This window comes from Fusarium verticillioides, chromosome 7, assembly GCF_000149555.1.
Source record: "Fusarium verticillioides 7600 chromosome 7, whole genome shotgun sequence".
In the NCBI taxonomy this organism is placed as follows: Eukaryota; Fungi; Ascomycota; class Sordariomycetes; order Hypocreales; family Nectriaceae; genus Fusarium; species Fusarium verticillioides.
This window is the reverse complement of record NC_031681.1, coordinates 1,864,087-1,882,532: the sequence shown is the minus strand read 5'-3', so window position 1 is coordinate 1,882,532 and position 18,446 is coordinate 1,864,087. Positions and strand designations below refer to the sequence as shown.

Sequence of the window (18,446 nt, the reverse complement as noted above, 5' to 3'; positions counted from 1 at the left end):
GCCTTGCAGTTGAGTTGCACCATTCTAAAAAAGGTACCTACCTACTAAGTAAGGTATGATGGATTGAACCTATGGACTGTACCGTAACTTACAAGATGCTACTAAAGTGACAAGAGCAGCCTGAGAATTTCAATGCCTCTCCACCGATGGATGGGATTTCTCCACTGGAAAAACCACGTCTCAATGAAACCCTTCGTGTCCCGTCCATCAGCCCTTTTTGGCAACTCGTTAGGTTTCCAATTCAGTGACATTCAAAAGTAGAAACGGGGCCGACACAACATAGCCGGCTTCTAGGTCTACTAGCTACATACATACATCCATCATCCACCCATCCATACAACATCTCAGGCTGTTGTTACGGTTGGGTTGCAGCGGCCAGAAGTCGCCGAGATGAAGCATTATAGTACCTAGCTCACTTCAATAATACGTATTGACCTAAGTAGTTAGTGCGAGGGGACGGTGTTGGCAAACAACAACCATCAGAGAAACAAGCCTATCTCAAGGTGCTAATAACGCAAGGTGATCAACTGTGTCCATTGTGTGGGTAAATTGCCAGAGAACCAATGTATCCGTACATGTGTTGCTGTTGGCTCGTCTCTTAGACTTTCCGTCATGTGTGTTAGATCGCCGAGAACCTCAGTTCAGTACCTCTTGACGTTTCGTCATTCCGACCGGAAGGTGTAACAGGTCGTTCTTTGACACACAACTTGTACAATAGTAGAGTCCTTAACAGACCTCTCATAGGTAATCGACACTGGCTGATACTGGGTACGCACGATTCAGGAGGGGCCTTGCGAGTGGCTGGTCGCTCGTTCTCTCGTTCCCTTTGACTTGAAATGTCCAACGAATGAATTGACAGTATCGAATATCATGCAGCATGCAAGTGATGAGTGTGCAAACAAGAGGCATTGTCCAGCCAGCGACTGCAGGTGACGGCTCTGTTTGCTCTGCGGACATCAACATCTTGCAGATCGACACGGAGAAACGATGCGCTCCTGTTTGTTTTACTCGCGCGCATAGGTGAGTCAGCAATGATCAGGTCAGATCAGTTCGTGAAGGTCCCGGATAACATCACCGAATCCGTACTAACACGACCTTAAAGAGTTGTGACTGTCGCACAACGCGCTCTCTGCTAAGTGACAGATAAGACAAGTCTTCATGGTTGGGCCCCCTTACCCTCCAATCTTACTTTCGTCTTGTTCTTCGGATAGGGGCGTTAAGGAAACGTAAGATATGGATCCCAATAAGTGACAAAATTACTCAGACGAGTTTGAAATATTTCAAGACGAACTTAGCAGCCTCTCTGACTCGTCATTTTCCGTCCCCTACTCGCAGTCAGGTTTGGCTCAAATATTAGCCTATGGGTGACGGTGCCATGCGAGCCCGTCTCCCATGACTACGGCGCCGATGTGCACGTCCATCATTTCTCCTCCATCCCACCGCAACACTGTCTGCTGAGGGAGGTGCTGGCTGGAAAATCATGTGTATCCTCTTGATAGCCTCACAGCTATTCGCGTAGCTGTGGCTGGTTTTGCATTATCTGTGTGTCATATTGGAGTTGCATTCCGTTAGTCTTTGAGTTTGATGGGAGGGTCTCTATGTACATACGTTAGGACATCGCAGGCCACCAACAGAGAAATACCACCAAGGTTGAGTTGAAAACGAAGCAGGCAGGCCAGGAAGAAAAGCACACAACAACAGCTCCATAGAAGCAAAAATGCACTCCACCATACGTCGCCTTGACACCACGTGGAGCCTGACCAAATTCATGGCTCCCTACACCGGGAGACTGCCGCGGACCCGCCCGCTATTGGCGTGGATCTCGTAACTTTTGCTCTGGAAACGCAAGGGTCAAGAGAGGAAATTATGCATCATCTTTTAAAGTTCCAGGCGTTTTACAGCAGTCAGGCAAGTAAGACGCGAATACCGTTGGAAGCAAATGTGTATCGTCCCGATCCGTGCCGTCTGAGTTGAGTTGATACAGACTTGAACGGGTGGCTAGAGACTGAGCGTAACAAACAGTATGCCAGATCGCCAACGTATTGTTGCAACCACCCAATCTTTTGTAGTGATTGCAAAACCGGATAACAACCCCTCAAAAGACGATGGACTTCCCCTTCATCCTTTCCAACATTTGGTGGATTATCAACTGCTGGATCCGTTCGGGCGCCAGTGCCGTCCGACCGTTGCGGGGTATAACAGCATTACAGGACAAATAGGTTGCAGATCCGAGGAGGCCGGCGAGCTGAGAGGGGCTCAGTACAGTAGCGTATTGCACAAGTTTCCACAGCGAGATGAACCCCTTCCAGCTCGCGACTCGTTTCCCCAAAGCTATCCGTCATGTTCATTCCTCTCGTAACAAGTTTTGCATTGTGGCTTGTCCCTGGCGTAGTGGATACGAGAATGAATCAATTCATGTTCTGTGCTGGTGAAAGGAGATAAAAATGGATTTTGTCTGGTCTTGCCATTCATGGCAGATCGTAGAAGCTGAGTGTCAAGTGTGACGCTGCAAATTACCAATGATCGCGCATGATTCTCCTGTCGATCTCCCGGACAAGATCAGTCATTCACCTTTAGAGGTGTTGAAATGATGATGCTGTACATAGGAATTTTTGACCTCTTTTGTGGAACGTTCGCAAATCTGTGATCTTGTTTGCCTCCCTGCATCTGATTTGGTATTTGTTATCATAGGCCTTCATGTGCGCATACCGACCGACTTGTTCAGATTAACGAGCCCCTTATCAATCCCAACCTTAATCACGGCACAGCCGATGCTGGTCTAGCCAAGTCTCCCTCGCAGACAAATCAATACTGGGACACTTGGGAAAACGGTGAAGCCTGCCTAGCTGGCCACGACTTGACTGAGGTGTTGCAGGTGTTGTCAATGGGTGGGATCAATAGGTGGATGAAGCAATGTTCCAGAGGAAAACATGGATGCCACGGACTGTTTGATAGATCAAATGAACCTTGGTAGCCGTGCACGACGATGAGAGGTCGCTTGTATGTAGCCCAGTGATAAATAGGTAACTGATGGTATAAAAAGGTTGATAAAATTAAACACCCCTAATCGTACGGAGTAGTAGAGATTAGAGTGTTCCAGAGTTGTGGTTTAAGCAGCGAACCGTGTCGATATGATATTCAACACTGTGTGTGAGTACCTGTCATACACGCAAGCGCGTACAGTGCATATCAGGTAAGGCCATGCGTTCTGATACAGGGGTAATTGACGCGAATCCGACAGGAAGTCTCATCAACTTCCCCGTGTAGACCGTCTCCCGCTAGAATTTGACGCGCTTGACCGGGGAACTTCACATCAAGTGGGGCGCGAGATGCAAGGCGTGCCCGCGACGACTGTGATCCCAGGCCTTACGCCGCTGTGCTGGGAACGGATCCTCTCTTTGACAGGCCGTGGTGCTATGACGCTACGCCTGAATCGCGTTGGTTGAAGTCGAAGACAGTGCTGGGACGAAATGGCCAGAGCATTCTCCGTAAAGTACATACACAGAAGTTAGAAAAAGGCGGACCTACAGGTCCCGAGGTAGGCGTGGTAGGAACTGTAATTATGCTGTATTTGGTCAACCATCCAGCTGAAGCATAGGACCAGAGGCTGCTGGTGAGTTTCTGGTAGTGATGGAGCCACCTCAGCTTCCCCGCCTTATACCTCTTGGTCTGGATGATTTCATGATTTTTGCGATTACGTTTCCAAGATCTGACTGTTTTTGGCTGCTTGGCCGATGCGCAGCGGCTGAGAATTGGCCTTCCCATCTTTAGACTGGCCTGTTGCTGTGTCATCCTTGGTGGCCAACGATAATGCGTGTCTCGTGCCTCGTTTTTCGTTCCTCACGGTACCGGTACCATATCATTGATTGCCATGCGGTCCTTGATTAGACAGTTCTGTCCCTATTGCTGCTATTGGCTTCCATTCTCCGGCCCCGCCCCCCCTGTTTCCTTTGTGTCTTTTGACAAGCCCCCCGGTTCCCCTTATCCCGTGGATAATGTGCTAGTGGGCCAGTGACCTTGTACCGCCATTCTTCGAGGCGGACGGGACGGATTACGGAGTGAGTGGATAGCCGTTCCCTGTCGGTTCAGCAAGGTATCTCGACACCGACATTGACTCCGACTTTTTGTATCCGTCACCGACTCTATTACCGTCAAGTATACGATATATCGTTCTTGACCGACGGTTCAGTAAACGGAATCGTGCCTCTGACTCTGCGTTAGGGCAGGCATGAGAGAGCAAAAATACTTCTCGGTTGTGGATGTCTCCATTAAACGTCCGCTATCGTTTCCATGTGGATGTGTCCACTCAGGCTGACATAATGAATCGTTGGCGAGAAGAGAGAAGGTTTGGCGAAGCGAAGGCTTGCACCTCTGCAGGAACCCAGGGAAAAGAGTGCACCCAGTGACGAGTTTATGCAAGTATATTTGCATGTCTGTCAAAGTTACAGTGTACCTCGGCGATCTCGTGCTCTCACGTCTTGATAGGTCTGCTCCCTCTTTGATTAGCTTTGATTGCTCCGTGCCGGTTATCGTAACTTTGCGTCCCGGCCGTAGTGTAGATAGTGCCTGGTCCAAAGAAAATAACCCAGTTTTGTGTGTCTCTCTGTACAGTATTATCGTCTGTGCTGCTTTTTAATTGACGGATGGCGTTGGCTGCTAGGTTCTCCTGACAGAATTTTCATTGTCGGTGCTCGCTCGCCTCGCCCAAAGCTGAGTTGCTTGCTTCTTGTTCATCCACAAAGGGTTTAGGGGCAAAACGAATGGCTGAACTGCCCCTCGCCGCCCCTCCACCGAATTAGGCCCCGCTATTGTATCAGTGGAGCTTTGTTCGGTAAGGTCAGGTTTGTGCTCACCTGGTCTGGTCTCTGGTCATGTTCGGTACGAGCTGCTCAGAGGCGGATGCCTGGACTCACAGGGGTGTGATGGGGGCTAACGAGCCTAGCACTACTGGCCGAACGCTGGAAGCTGCTGCTGCATAGTGCTGCATTGGCTCTTTCAGTCGCTAAGAGCAAGGTACATACCTGGGCAGTTAGCACGTCCACGCCCACGATTGCCCGCCAAGGAAGGTCTACAAGACACTCCATGCACCTCTCTCTGTGTGCTGTTGGCCTTAGTTTGTCCATGCTTTTTGTGCTGTGCTATGCTGTGCTGTGCTTCGCTGGCACGAATGCTCAATTTAGAGCCCAGTCACTCTCATCACTCACTAGGTAGGTTGTTCAATCAGTCCAGCCTCAGCCAGTAACTTTTCAGCCACCCCTCTCCCTCGTTCCTTCCATCTCTCCCTCCCGTCGTCTCTTCTGTTCTCATTCCCTCTTCTTAGTTTTCCATGGATGTTCCCCTCCTTCCCTCCCCACCCAGAAAATAAGTGCCCCCCCAAGTCCCGGGTCACTCTCCCCTCCGGATTTCTCCCCTCCCTCCCGTCCGCCCCTCTAAGTCTTCTACGTCTGCTCCCCTCGCTTTTATTCCCTTCTTCTTCCAATTCCCCTCCATCACCAGCTCGACTCACCAGCAACCATCTCGCAACACTTCGCCCGTCTCATCACGACCGGTTCATATTTTCCAAGAGGCCATCCAGAGCCTTCATTCCTCAACCAATACCAATAAACTCAGCTTTTCCATGACCATCGATCAATCATATCCAATGACCATCATTACGTTCAAGATCACCGCTTTCACCCTTTAAACCCCACGGGAGCGCGCGCGCAAGCGAAGAGCTAGCAGTCGAGAGCGAGAGCGAGAGTCACAACATTCTACGGATCAGACGATATTCAACCATCGTGCTGTCGGGCCCAGCCTAATTGTCCGATTTCCGATCGCAAACTTGCCGTCGTCCTCAGTCGCCTCCCAAATTTAGGAATCGCGACTTGACCACGTCGAGATGCCCGGTGCAAACGTAGCAGTCCTCCCGCCCCCTGCGGCCTCGACAGCGTCTTCGCGAAAGGCCTCGCTGGCACCCGAACGTAAATACAAGTGCCAGTTCTGCAACAGGGCCTTTAGCAGGAGCGAACACCGAAGTCGCCATGAACGATCACGTACGTGTACCACCAGTCAGCCCTTATGCCAAACCTTTCACCCCGCGACCCCTCTTCTCCTGGCCATATGCTGACTCATTCGCAGATACCAAAGAGCGTCCTTTCAAGTGCATGAAGTGTAGGAGTACTTTTGTTCGTCGTGACCTTCTTCTTAGACATGACCGTACCGTCCACGCCAAGGATGGCGGCGTACCTCTTCACAGCGATGGCAAGCGCCGGGCCGGTCCCAAGACTCGTGCTGTCGGTGCCCCTTCAAAATCTGCCATCGCTATTGATACTTCGACTCTGGAACAAATGGAATCTGGTGCTGATGGCATTTTCGACGTTGAGACGGCTGCCATGCTTGTAGCCGATTTGCATCACAAGGCCACCGCTGCTATGCGTGAAGACCACTCATACGAGGACAGTCCATCGATGGCTTATTCACCCCACAATGCTTCTGCTATGGAGTCTACTGTAACCTACCCTTCCGGCGCTATCGCATTACCTCAGGTTCAGTGGGATGGTTTTATGTCTCAAACAGTCGCCGAGCCCAAAGCCCATTCGATAACGTCCAGTGCATCCGGGTCATTCGAATCTCAACCTTCTTTCGCCAGCGGCACTGCCCTGCAAGCCAACTCGAATCAGCTCCCCCCTATCAGTGGACAGAACTGTAATGGCCTGGTACCGGCTCTACAGTCTATGATCAACTCGTTGCCCAACTCTACGGCTGCGCCGCCATCTCCATGGTCGTCAGAGTCATCCAAGCCTGGATACAAGGCCCCTGAAGTGATGGGGGATGATGAGCGCAACGCTATCCTTGACAACATTCGCAGTGCCGACAGCGAGCACGCCATCCCTGAGGGTTTCCGCCTGCCAGGCCTGGGTTCCTTGAATCGGTACCTTTCAACATATTTCGGTCTATTCCATCACCATTTGCCTTTCTTGCACCCTGCCTCATTCCGTCCCACCAAGGTCTCACCCCAGCTTTTGTTGGCGGTTCTCAGCATTGGCGCTCTCTATGCTTTCGACCAAGAACAGGCATACATGCTCCACATTGGCTCCAAGGTTTTAGTTAATCAGTTTCTACAAAGTAAGGAGAATTTTAGCTCCCGAAAGTGTCCCCTGTGGACCATGCAGAGCAACCTCCTCAACATGATTTTTGCTAGCTGGAGCGGTGACCCCAAGGGTCTGGAGTGGACCTGCTCAATCAAGAGTCTGCTCGCCAACATGGTCGCGGGTAACAGGTACGAGCTGAAGCTACGCCAAGAAGCTCGGTCAGGTGCAAAGCCCACTCGTGCCGAGTGGGTAGAAGATGAGGGCTGCCGTCGTACATATTACGCTGTCTACATATTCTTTGGCCTTTTGACACTTACCTACAACCACACACCGGCCATCAGTTTCAGCGAGTTTGAAGATTTACAGCTTCCTTCCACCGAAACGCTATGGAACTTGCAGGTACCAGACGAGGCGGCATGGCAAGAGCACTTGGCTGCTTCCACTACCGTGACCTTTATGGAGGCTCATGACAACCTTTTCCAGGGCGAGACGCTTCGATACAGCACATTCGGCACCCGCGTCATGATCAACGCTTTGTTTCTTGAGGTCTGGTATCACAAGCGCAGTCCTGAGGCACTGCAAGATGTGGTAACAGAGTACAAGTTGCGGCTGGCGCTAGAAACATGGGAGAAATCCGTCGACATGTGTGAGGCCGAGGCTTTTCCTGTGCCGATCAGTGCTCCCCACAAAGGCCATCCTTTAATCTTCAACGCGAAAGCCATGTACCGTAATGCTCGTGCCCGCCTGGAAGTTGACCTGAAGGCGGTCCAGGAAGCGCTTCGCTACCATGAATCCTATGAGGTTGCTGCTGCGATGACGCATGCCCGGGATCGCGTGAAGCGCTCGAGTGAAATGATCAAGGTTATTGAGGAATGCTACAACTGCCTGGAGACTGTTGTCTCGCAAGGAGTCAGATGGATTGCCCGTGTATCGCCTACCAACTGGAGCGTGGAGCATGCGCTCTGCGGGATGGATCTCATGATCATTCTATCGCTGTGGTTGTATCGTCTGGAACATGACGAGGAACCTGCGACTCAGGAAGAGATGGCCATGTACAACAAGATCCGACAGCTTCTTGTGAAGGAGATTGATGAGAACTACATGTCTCAGCTGAGCGCGGTTGTCGCACGACTCTGGGGCTCGATACTCGATGAAGTTGTTGTTTGGGGGTATGTATCAGCGGTGCAAACATCTCTCAGTATCACATTGCTAACACAGTACACAGCATGACTCGACTTATGGGCGACGCCTTCAAATTGCATTCACAGGCTCTTGTCGGCTATGTCGATGATCCCGAAGCATCCTCAAATGTCTCGACTCCCTCGATGATCTCGCAGGGAGCAGATGAGGATAGCGTGTACTAAAACTAATTGGCCATGACTGAAATGACTTTTTCCTTTGTTTGCCCTCGGGCCGGTTCGGGCTTTCCTTTTCTCCTAGGCATATACCTCTCTGCTTGATTATGTTTGGTTTTGGTTGTGGGTTAATTCGTTCCTCTCTGACTTGATCGGCGCGAAGGGCTCGGGAGGGAGTTGGACTTGTCCCGTCTCCTATGAATTTGTTTTTTGCAGTCTCCTTATGGTTATTATTTCACTATCTCCTTGGCGATACCCGAGACAGGGCGGGTCATCGCAATGTCCAGTCTACTGCAGTTTTACATGGCAAATCTGTTGTTGTTATTGTTGGGCACGTCATGCTTTGTCGTTTTTGTTTACAGGTCTCTCTCTCTCCCCTTGTTGCATGGTTACAAAGGGTCAAACGGCATTAGTTGGGGTCAAGGAAGGGGATCAGGAAACGGTTTTCGCATTGGGCTTGTGCCCCGGACAGAGGGAACTGGATCATTTGCGTAGTGACAGCGCAGGCTAATGACTGCGATGGCAGGACAGTTGGCAGGTCCAAGATGGCTGATGTCGCCTTCTACTTCCCCTGTTCTACATGCTATGGCACCTTTATTGTTTTCGTCTTATAATATTTTTGTGTGTTTCTTTCGGGCTGCCGGTTTGCAGGCAGTTTTCAGCGCTCGGCTCCGTCTTGGTCTGCTTCTTCTCATGGTATGGCATTGCTCTGCTTCGCCTCTTGTTCGATTCTTCTCCTATTTATTTTTCACTTATTTTTGTCGAATTGTTCAATTTGGCTTTGATACCTTGTTCGATATACAGATTGTTTCTTTTGCGGCCACATGACGGCAATAGCATGATCTGGCATGTCCTTGGAACCCCTTTTTGGGCCCATGACGCAGCGTCGCATACCGTCAAGAGGAGGCTGGCCCATACTCGTGTATAGATGAATAGTGTTTGCTTTGAATAATCAGCACCTGTCAAAACATCATTTCTTGTCTTTTTATCAAGCCCGTGACATGTTGAAAGTGATCAGCTCCCGATGCTGGAAGGAATTGTCCAGGGAGGCGCAGGCGGGCCAAAGGCGACATCATCACCAACAAAAAGAAAGGCCTCTCATATGCCCTCCAACCAAAAGTACTACCTGTAAGTCATTACCTACCTAGGTAGGTACTGACCTACAACACCAAAACACCATGTTTGATACGAGATGCTCTTTCTCCCACACACCTATGCATGCAGGTACCTACTTACCTAAGGTACCCTGCCCTGTCCATGGAAGTTTCCCTCGGGCCTCTGGAGAACGTCCTTCCATGAACTATCTAAGCTCCAAAGCAGGCACCTCTGATGAATTATTCGAGGCTGTCCAGCTTAAGTACATTGCCTTATATGAACCTGGGCCTGCAATCTCAACTTGAGACTTACAACTTACATGGTGTCAATGTTGAAATACGCTCGTCACAGCCAACAGAGCCAATTCTGCTGAGAAGACCCAATCACTTCCATTTCCATCATGATCCTCCCTCTTACATATCTTCTTGCCACTGCTCGTCTGGTTTCTGGAGCGTGCGAATGCGGTTTCTCGATCAAAAAACCCCAAGGCGATAGCCCAGTAGCATTCACTGATCTGCTGGAGACCAAGTTCAGCCAGCTGCATAACATCTCTGAAGGGCACGACTGGGTAGCTCAAAACTTTACAGTATCGGCAGCAGATGGTAGGGGTAACTTCGGCAAAGCATTCCTGCCCAACAATGTCAACACTCATCGAGCAAAGTCTGGGGATGATTCTGGGCTTGAGCTACATGTAAGAAGTGCAGTCAACAAAGACGATGCGATCCCGTCGAGCGAGGTCGACACCACGAGACTTGACCTTCACTGGGGTTCATACCGAGCAGGAATGAAACTGGCGGATGTCAAGGGCACCTGTGCCGCTTTCTTCTGGGCGAGTAATCGGATGACAAGAGCGATGGGCGAAACTGACCAATGAAACAGTATTTTAACGATACTCAGGAGATCGATATCGAGTTCCTCTCTCAAGAATTTGATCACGATAATGGTATATACCCTATCAATCTGGTTGTCCAGTCCAAGAAATCCTTGGAGGCTGGCTATGATGCCAGCAAAACTGGCAGTTTCAAGCGAGTCAAGCTAGATTTCGACCCGACAGATGCCTTTCACGAGTACCGCTTTGACTATCTTCCAGGACAGGTCCTATTCTACGCTGACAGTAAACTACTCGCTCACATGAAAGGAGCCGACATGCCTTCTTCTGGGGGCCATTTGATTCTTCAGCATTGGAGTAACGGCAATCCGTTATGGTCAAGCGGTCCTCCAAAAGAGGATGCCACCGTCACTGTCAGTTATGTCAAAGCTTACTTCAACTCATCAAACAGTGAACGCCAGTCGCGACTGGTGAGACGATGTTACGAATCGTCAGAAACTTCAGTGTGTGCGATAAATGATTCGGATAATGATGAAATCGATAGTGCAGGTGCTAGCACAAGGAGAGTCGCACAAGGGAACTCTGTCTGCGTCTTGATTGTCGGCCTGGTAATGCCGTTTCTGAGCCATGTTTTCTTGGTGGTGTGAATGGGTACTTGATTATCTACTACGAGTTTGAGGGCGAGGAGCCGTGATCGGAATCGATGTTTCGTTATGGTTTATGGCGCAGTCGAGAGAATTCGAAGTATTCAATTTTGTACCATCATATTTGATCGAGGAAAAATTCCGTCAATTTGCACTATCGCGATGTTGGTTGTGAGAAACCTGGAATCAGTGAGTGCTGACGTAGTTGAATCAGAGGTTCAAATCTCCTCTCCCTTACCTCATGGTAGGTACTTACCCAAGCATTGGATCCAATTCCATTGCCTCTACTACTTGGCCAAGAAACCAACAAAACTGGGCCTAAATCAAGGCAGAAGCCCCTTGTAAGGTGAGGGGTTATAGATGCATTTTATAAGTAATAGATCTTTCCTTCAATACAATTGACCAACCTGCTATCGTATCCACGATATCCTTCACTACTTATCCTACCTTTTCCATCATATACCCTAGTAGTGAGCGACACTTTGCAACTATGCCTACAGAACCCTTCCTAGACATTATCCTCACCAATCATACAGACTCCAAGTCACTCTTTGCACACGTCACAGGTCGGGATGAACAGGGTGTTTTGATTCTTCTCGCGGATGGAGAGACGGTTCATCGGCCAAAGTCGCCGTCTGAGATACTGCAGCCCGTCGGTGCAGATATCGCCATTCCCGTTGGAGGACCAGGAGCTCAAAAGAAAGTACGGATACCGCATATCTTTGGAGGGCGAATTTGGTTCTGCAAAGGCAAGCCAATCACATTTCTTATCAACCCAGGGCCAGCTGTGGTTGAACCGTCTGTAACGAATCCAACTGATGCCAACTTTGATGCTGATTGGGGATTCTGCGAGTTCACCTACAACAACGATCAGCTGTACGTTAACGTGTCATATGTTGACTTCGTAAGCATTCCGATCGGTCTGGAGCTTGAGAACGAGGCAGGCCAAGTCACGCGTGTTCTGGGCATGCCCAAGGATGGGCTTGATCAGGTCTCCGAGGGTTTGAAGCGCCAGGGCGAGAAGGACGGCGCGGGCTGGGAGAAGCTTGTGGTCAAGTCCAAGTCTGGCTCCAACCTCCGAGTGTTAAGCCCGAACGCCGGTGCAGAGTTACATCCAGGCTTGCTGGAGAATTACTTTGCGCCAGAGATTGACGCGGCGTGGAAGCGCTACGAGGAAGAGGACATCGAAATCAACACGCAGGCAGAATGGGGCGATGTTAGGGGCCGCGTCCACGATGGCAAACTAGTGTTCAAAGATGTTGGAAAGGACAAACTTAGCTTCCACTTTAAGAAGCCATCTACGAGAGACATTGTGTCTTGCAGCACAGGACCGTTTGCGAGCAGCCCGGATGTGACGCCAGCGCAGCTCAACGTCGGAGCGCGTATTGCGGCGGCTCTGAACCGGACAACGTTATCGGGAAATTCCCGGCAGCCCGAGGGGGAGAGGGTCGAAGAGTATTACTGTAAAGGAGAGGGAAAGACAAATCACTACTCTAGAATCTGCCATGAGGTCACGCTTGAGGGGAAGGGTTATGCGTTTCCGTATGATGATGTTGGTGCATCGGGGGGAGTCGATCAGAGCGGATTCTTGAATGATGGGAGACCAAAGGTCTTGACTGTTCATGTTGGAGGACAGTAAAAGAAGCAGACTGTGAAAATTGAGTTGATGATCAACAGCTGTCATGTCTCGCCAGGTTTATCCTATCGAGAAAATGAAAGGGGTCAGTCGAACGAGCCACTAAATTAACATGGCACCCTCAGCAGGCTTTATCATGTATGTAAGACAGGCGGTTGTGGCTGTTAATAGCATCTGCCACAGCCGCAATCAAGGAATGAAAGGGTTGCATAGTAGACTGATGGTCTTGAAATGTGACGTTGAGGGCCTCAAGTTTTATTTCCGAGGTACAGGGTGACCACTGAGTCTGACTCCTGCCACTCGGAGAGTATGCGAATTAGGTCATACCTTATTGTCAATACCAGAAATAAATATTTCATAGTGTTTCCCTCTTATAGGGTATACAGATATACAGGTCACCTCCACTATGAATCTCAAATTGGGGGGCAAGACTACCATCATTGGTAATATGTAATAAAGTCACTGAACTGCGCACCAAGACAACCTGGAAGAGGAGGAGCACAGCCAGGCCCGCGCCTGCCCACCCAATCTGCAGCTAACAAGTTGCATCATGTCCAATCCAATCCAAAGGAAGGAAGGAAGAGATCCAATCATTCCGCATACAACCCTTATTCCTCCTTCCAGTTGCATATGTGCATGGGTCCTCACCTTATGGCTCGACCTACCTTGCTCCCTACCAAAGATACTTTTCCCTCTCACATCTAAATTAATCTTTGGCCATAGATCCTTGTTTCTTCAATTCCGTTCCTTTGGTCCCGCCCCGAAATAATTATTCTGGTTTTCTCTCGTTTCTGATATCGACTCCCGACTTTACGGAGTTATGACTTACGATTTACGAATTACGATACCCCAGACCAGGCCAATTCACTGATACTGACGTACTTCGGGGACAATCCATCATATCACACAAACACTCCGCACTTCCCGGGTTCCTAGCCGCCTCTGTCGATCCCCGCCAACAGTTACCGTCACCCCTTGGAACCTATCTTAAGCCAAGAGCTTCTTAGACGACCTCCTCCATACACGGTCTTTTCGACCTTGCTGTGATAGCTCTCTCACTAATAGGTGCCCATCATGTCATGACTGCCATAGCGTCATCCCTTTTTGACCTCACATTCTCTTATCTTGACTTGACAAGTCTGGGATTCTGATCACGAGGCCGTGCGCCTTGCCTCTTTATACAAGCCATCATGGTATATTGCGGGAAGCCCTCTGGTGGCTGCTCCACCTGCCGCCGTCGTAAGATTCGGGTGAGTTGGTCCATCACCGCAATCCATATGAGTTCTGGCAAATACCCATGGCCTCCCGGCCGTCGTCATCTCAGCCTGTTTCCCAGTGCTCTTACTGACATGTGAGTATCAAAATCAAGTGTGACCAAAAGGAGCCGGCATGCACGCAATGCGAGAAGAAGAACCAGCCATGCCCTGGCTATCGCAATCTCGTCGATCTAATGTTTAGAGATGAAAGCTCTCATGTTATCAAGAAAGCGGTCAAGACACGGGCTCGATCCAGTCAATCACAAAAGAGTCCCGTTAACCAGGAACTCGCCTCGGCCTTAACATCTCCCCCACCATCGGTTGTGACTAACAAGTCACCACCAACGTTCGCTATTGACCCGAGGTCTAGTGCAGCCCCTGCCCCTGCCACTAAGACAGAGAAATCAAACAAGGTCAAGGTCAGACGTGCTCGGAAATCTAACACTCGATGCCGCGCGCCTGTTCTTTCCGCCTTGATTAACGACTGGAGCCGGTCTCCATCGGAAACCTCTCATGAAAGCCCGAGTGACGCCAGCGATGTCATTGGTCTAAGTGAACCAACTGAAGGCCGCGATCACTTGGATGACGCTCTGTCACCCGAACTACAAGACAAGGGCACTGCCTTTTTCTTCTCTCGCTACGTTGCAGCCGACAGAGGCTCTTATCAAAACTATGCTTTCATTTACGATGTATGGAAACCTCCGGACTCGGCACAGGCTCAAGTTGATCCAGTCACTGTCAGTATGACAGCTGTCGGACTTGCAGGATGCTCACAGGTTTTCCGGTCCCCAGATCTTATGACACGGGCACAAGAGAGCTATGCTATCGCCCTCGGATTGACGCACCGTGCACTTCGCGACCCAATCGAAGTCGTAAAAGACACAACCATGCTCGCCGTCTTGATACTCGGCACTTTCGAGTTTGTTTCGGGATATAGCTCTCATACGATGCGTGCCTGGCAAGACCACGTCAACGGAGCTGCTGCCCTGGCAAACATCAGAGGTGCTGCCCAGTTTCGAAGCAAAGCTGGTGCTCGCATGTTTCTCATGCTTTGCCATACAGTTCTTATAAGCTGCATACAGAGCGGCCTACCTATGCCACAAACACTAATAGACCTTCGACACGAGATTCCTCCTTCTGAAGAACTCGGGGGACCTGACTTTCATGTGGCATACCCCATATACAAAGCACTACAGGTGCGCTACGATATCAACACGAGAAACCTAGTCGACCTTGATGATGCTGTCGCCGCCATATCAAATGTTGAGGAGGAATTCTCATCGATACTGTCCGGACTGCCAGAATCTTGGAAGTACCATCGCATACAACTGACGCAACCGGACCCTCGAGTATCAGGACAAATATGCCACGTTTATGCGGGGCTTCGTCAATCCACCACTTGGAATATGGTGCGAGGAATAAGGATGATGCTGCTGGAAACGCTCGTCGAGCAGCTTTGCGTTGCTGCGGGTTCAGCTGACCGCACTGTACTATCAGACAATCATTTCCAGTTACTTGCCAAATCTCTTAAAGTGTTGGATATGCTAGGACAATCAATTGCAGCCAGTGTTCCCCAGCATCTCGGAGTTGTCAGTATCCGGGACATCAACAACAAGAAGGACCAAGGGCACACGGTTTCGATTGCAGCCAAGAAACAAGCATGCCGTGTTATATCGTCGCCATTTGCGCAAGACTCACGAGTCGGCCCGGGAGAGGATACCTCCAGCAGCGGTGGTAGTCCGGTGCTATTTGATCCAACGCAGTCGACGCCCCACACCGACGATGCCACTCGTTTCATGAGCCTTGCGTCGGCAAATAACACTATCATCTGGCCATTGTACATGCTCGGTATGTCATCGGCATGTTCCTCAGAAACAAAGCAATATGCCATCGAGGGCCTGCAAGCTATCCACAGAGAAACTGGTCTGGAGCAAGCGCGTGTGGTTGCGGGACTATTACAGGAGAAGGATAACCCCCTAACTCTCAGCCCATCACTTCTCAGCAAGCTTCCCACGGTTGACGCAAACGCTCTACCGTCAACAGTCTAATCCATCTGCACGCCCACCCGACTTGAGTGTGCGATATTTGGATTCGCTTCCCATTACTTGTCACCGTTCGATCGGTCATCAAATTGAGATATATGGCGACAAGTTGTATGTCATGGTTGTAATACCAACGGGCTTTTCCCAATTCTCAGCATGATTTTTGTCGGATGAGACGAGATGTAGAGTGCACATACCCAGCACCTTTTGGATGGATTACCGACGCATTGCAGCCAAGCATGGACAAAATGCTTCCCGTTGCCTAATTTACCAACTGTCAAAGTTTCCAAAACCACCCCCCTTGATCTTCTTACGTGCTGGTTCCTCCCACGTGTCAACGTCCTCAATATCAGCCTCGTTGGTCGTCGTTGTGGTCTGCTGAGTTGCGGTCTTGAGGTATTTGCCAACGCTCTCACCGGCTCTTGTGCTCTCGACAGTGCCGTCATTCCGTATCCGTTTGCCGGTCCATGTTGTCTTGTCATCGTCTGTGCCACCTTGTAACCGAATCTTCTCCTGTTCCTTGGTATGACGCTCGTTTTCCTGTTTCTGTTTCTGAAACTCGGCGAAAGGATCGTGAAAGATAATGATGTCTTTGATAACAATCTTGTTGAGGGGTCGGTTAGACCCATCGGTAGGTACATCCTCCATCTTGGAAAGAACATTGAGATTCTCGACAACCTTTCCAAAGACTGTGTGCTTGCGGTCAAGGTGTGGCGTGGGCTTATACGCAATAAAAAACTGACTTGAGTTTGTATTCTTGCCCTTGTTGGCCATAGAGACTAGTGACAAGAGGTTAGCGGACTGTATCGTACTTATGAAAGGGTTACTAACTCGTTCCACGGGCATTGTGTGACATTGGACCATCGAACTCATCATCGAAATACTTTCCCCATATGCTCTGCCCGCCTCGGCCCGTGCCTGATGGATCACCGCCCTGAATCATAAAGTTTGGAATGTTTCGATGAAAGGCTACACCCTTGTAGTAGCCAGTCTGTGCTAACCTGACGAAATTCCACACAGCCTTGGGTGCAAACTCAGGATACAGCTCGATTGTTATGTCACCCAGATTTGTTTCTATTCTGGCATACCCGGTTGTCTTGACTCGTTTAGGCTTTAGCATATACTCCTCATCCGTCAGCAGAGCTCTCTCGCCGCTCGTCTCAGGTGTCAGTCCGGTGCTGGTGAAACTGGCTGCGGCTTTGCCCGTGGTGTACGCTGCCGAGTTAGCAGCCAGCTTCTTGTCCTTGATCATAGAGTGGCGGACAACATTATTGGCAGCAGCAGGCTTGGTGAGGGCAGTCGAGCTACGGTTGACATCACCGCCTTGCTCACGAGCCTTGCGCGCCTTCTCCACAGCGGCTTTCGCACGTGAAACCTTGTCGCTCATGCTTCCTAATGCACTGGAATTGATATTTCCAGCATTGCGCTCATCCTCCTGTTCCTTGGTCAATTGCGCCTGCTCGCCATCCTTCAGATACTTGAACTGGTCCAGGTTGCGACTGGCCGCATTCTGGGGATCCTGGAGTGTAATTATGTCGGCGCGAGTAAACTCTTCATCATCGACGAGGTCGCGCCAGGATTTGGCCTTGATATTCATACGCTCGACCGTATCCCAAGCGAAGACATTGGCGTAGTTCCCATGACGAATGGCAACGATATGTGTGTTGTCGGTGAAGACTTTGTAGGTGACGGGATCGATCAAGTCGCCTTTTCCGTCGCTCAAGCCCGCACCAAGAGAGTCTGATTCTGAATTCCGAGCAAAGTTAAGACGGATCAGATCTTTTTTTTGCAGAGGCTCGCCAGTGACGGGGTTCTGGTTGGGGTGCTTGTCAAGCCAGGCGCCGATGACCTCAACGTCGAAGATTGTTCCATCAGGGGTGCAGACAGGGTTCTTGAAGGGTTGGAGACTGGCTGCGCAAAAGTTAAAGGGAAGACGGCGAAATGATGCGCTGGCGTTTTGATTGCGAGAAGACGCGCCTGCGCCAACACTTGGGGAGAAGGCATCGACTGAGGACCATTCTGAGTGTGTAATCTGGAGTCATTGAGTCAGATGGAACATGGTATTTGTTAGGAGAGGAGACCTACATAGAGCTTGTCTGTTCCTTTACCCATTGTTGCGCTGATTCAACGTGAACTGGGGGAGAAAAAAGGAAGCTATGGTGATGAAGATGGAATTTCACAGTCGCATTCATGGGCTAACTAATAGGTACCTACGTTAGACCTAACTTACATATGATGCGCCGCCACGCTAGGCTGTAGGCACCTTAGCAGCTAACATGGTGCCTGAGACGACCTGGGGCTTATCGCTATCGTGGACCATTGAGCCAATGGGAAAACAGGGGCCCTTGGCTTCTCCTGCCGCTGGTGCTGACCTGGCATCACCGGCGGCCAATTACGTATACACGTTGGCTACTCCCTTGAATCTGTAACTAACTCGTCACTTATTAATTAACTCGAGGCATCTTCTTTCAAACCTCGATCTAACTACTGAAACGAATTTGATTTATCAATTACTGTAT

At 50.1% G+C, this 18,446-nt stretch overlaps 7 protein-coding genes across 10 annotated transcripts; 4 read left to right on the top strand and 3 right to left on the bottom strand.

The window, feature by feature from the left end:
• Positions 1-9: 9 nt before the first annotated feature.
• On the bottom strand, positions 10-4,738 carry FVEG_16024 (hypothetical protein). The gene is made up of 2 exons (XM_018905258.1): positions 1,609-4,738; positions 10-1,540 (listed from the first exon to the last, which is right to left on the bottom strand). Exon 1 carries the CDS (start codon positions 3,790-3,792, stop codon positions 3,415-3,417), a length of 378 nt encoding a protein of 125 aa, XP_018753004.1. The 5' UTR covers positions 3,793-4,738; the 3' UTR covers positions 10-1,540; positions 1,609-3,414.
• A 325-nt stretch (positions 4,739-5,063) lies between these two features.
• FVEG_07130 (hypothetical protein) lies at positions 5,064-9,457 on the top strand. 3 transcript variants are annotated; one of them, XM_018895692.1, is made up of 4 exons: positions 5,064-5,207; positions 5,321-6,032; positions 6,118-8,239; positions 8,296-9,407. In XM_018895692.1, the coding sequence occupies exons 2-4, from the start codon at positions 5,879-5,881 to the stop codon at positions 8,432-8,434; spliced, it is 2,415 nt and encodes an 804-aa protein (XP_018753001.1). In that variant the 5' UTR covers positions 5,064-5,207; positions 5,321-5,878; the 3' UTR covers positions 8,435-9,407. The 3 variants fall into 3 exon arrangements, with proteins under 3 accessions (XP_018753001.1, XP_018753002.1, XP_018753003.1); XM_018895693.1 differs by lacking the exon at positions 5,064-5,207 and having other exon boundaries at positions 5,262-6,032; positions 8,296-9,457; XM_018895694.1 differs by lacking the exon at positions 5,064-5,207 and having other exon boundaries at positions 5,315-6,032; positions 6,118-8,317.
• On the bottom strand, positions 9,186-11,298 carry FVEG_16022 (hypothetical protein). Its single transcript, XM_018905256.1, has 2 exons — positions 9,840-11,298; positions 9,186-9,769 (listed from the first exon to the last, which is right to left on the bottom strand). Exon 1 carries the CDS (start codon positions 10,170-10,172, stop codon positions 9,846-9,848), a length of 327 nt encoding a protein of 108 aa, XP_018752999.1. The 5' UTR covers positions 10,173-11,298; the 3' UTR covers positions 9,186-9,769; positions 9,840-9,845.
• On the top strand, positions 10,199-10,996 carry FVEG_16023 (hypothetical protein; the record flags this gene model as incomplete). The annotated part of the gene is made up of 1 exon (XM_018905257.1): positions 10,199-10,996. The coding sequence occupies exon 1, from the start codon at positions 10,391-10,393 to the stop codon at positions 10,994-10,996; it is 606 nt and encodes a 201-aa protein (XP_018753000.1). The 5' UTR covers positions 10,199-10,390.
• A 44-nt stretch (positions 11,299-11,342) lies between the features above and the next one.
• Positions 11,343-13,032, top strand: FVEG_16021 (hypothetical protein). The gene has a single exon (XM_018905255.1). It carries the CDS (start codon positions 11,484-11,486, stop codon positions 12,630-12,632), a length of 1,149 nt encoding a protein of 382 aa, XP_018752998.1. The 5' UTR covers positions 11,343-11,483; the 3' UTR covers positions 12,633-13,032.
• FVEG_07128 (peptidyl-prolyl cis-trans isomerase-like 2) lies at positions 12,871-18,100 on the bottom strand. 2 transcript variants are annotated; one of them, XM_018895691.1, is made up of 4 exons: positions 18,013-18,100; positions 16,759-17,959; positions 16,125-16,706; positions 12,871-16,065 (listed from the first exon to the last, which is right to left on the bottom strand). In XM_018895691.1, the coding sequence occupies exons 1-3, from the start codon at positions 18,037-18,039 to the stop codon at positions 16,195-16,197; spliced, it is 1,740 nt and encodes a 579-aa protein (XP_018752996.1). In that variant the 5' UTR covers positions 18,040-18,100; the 3' UTR covers positions 12,871-16,065; positions 16,125-16,194. The 2 variants fall into 2 exon arrangements, with proteins under 2 accessions (XP_018752996.1, XP_018752995.1); XM_018895690.1 differs by having other exon boundaries at positions 12,871-16,706.
• Positions 13,820-15,933, top strand: FVEG_16020 (hypothetical protein; the record flags this gene model as incomplete). Its single annotated transcript, XM_018905254.1, has 2 exons — positions 13,820-13,879; positions 13,999-15,933. The coding sequence occupies 2 exons, from the start codon at positions 13,820-13,822 to the stop codon at positions 15,931-15,933; spliced, it is 1,995 nt and encodes a 664-aa protein (XP_018752997.1).
• Positions 18,101-18,446: the final 346 nt, after the last annotated feature.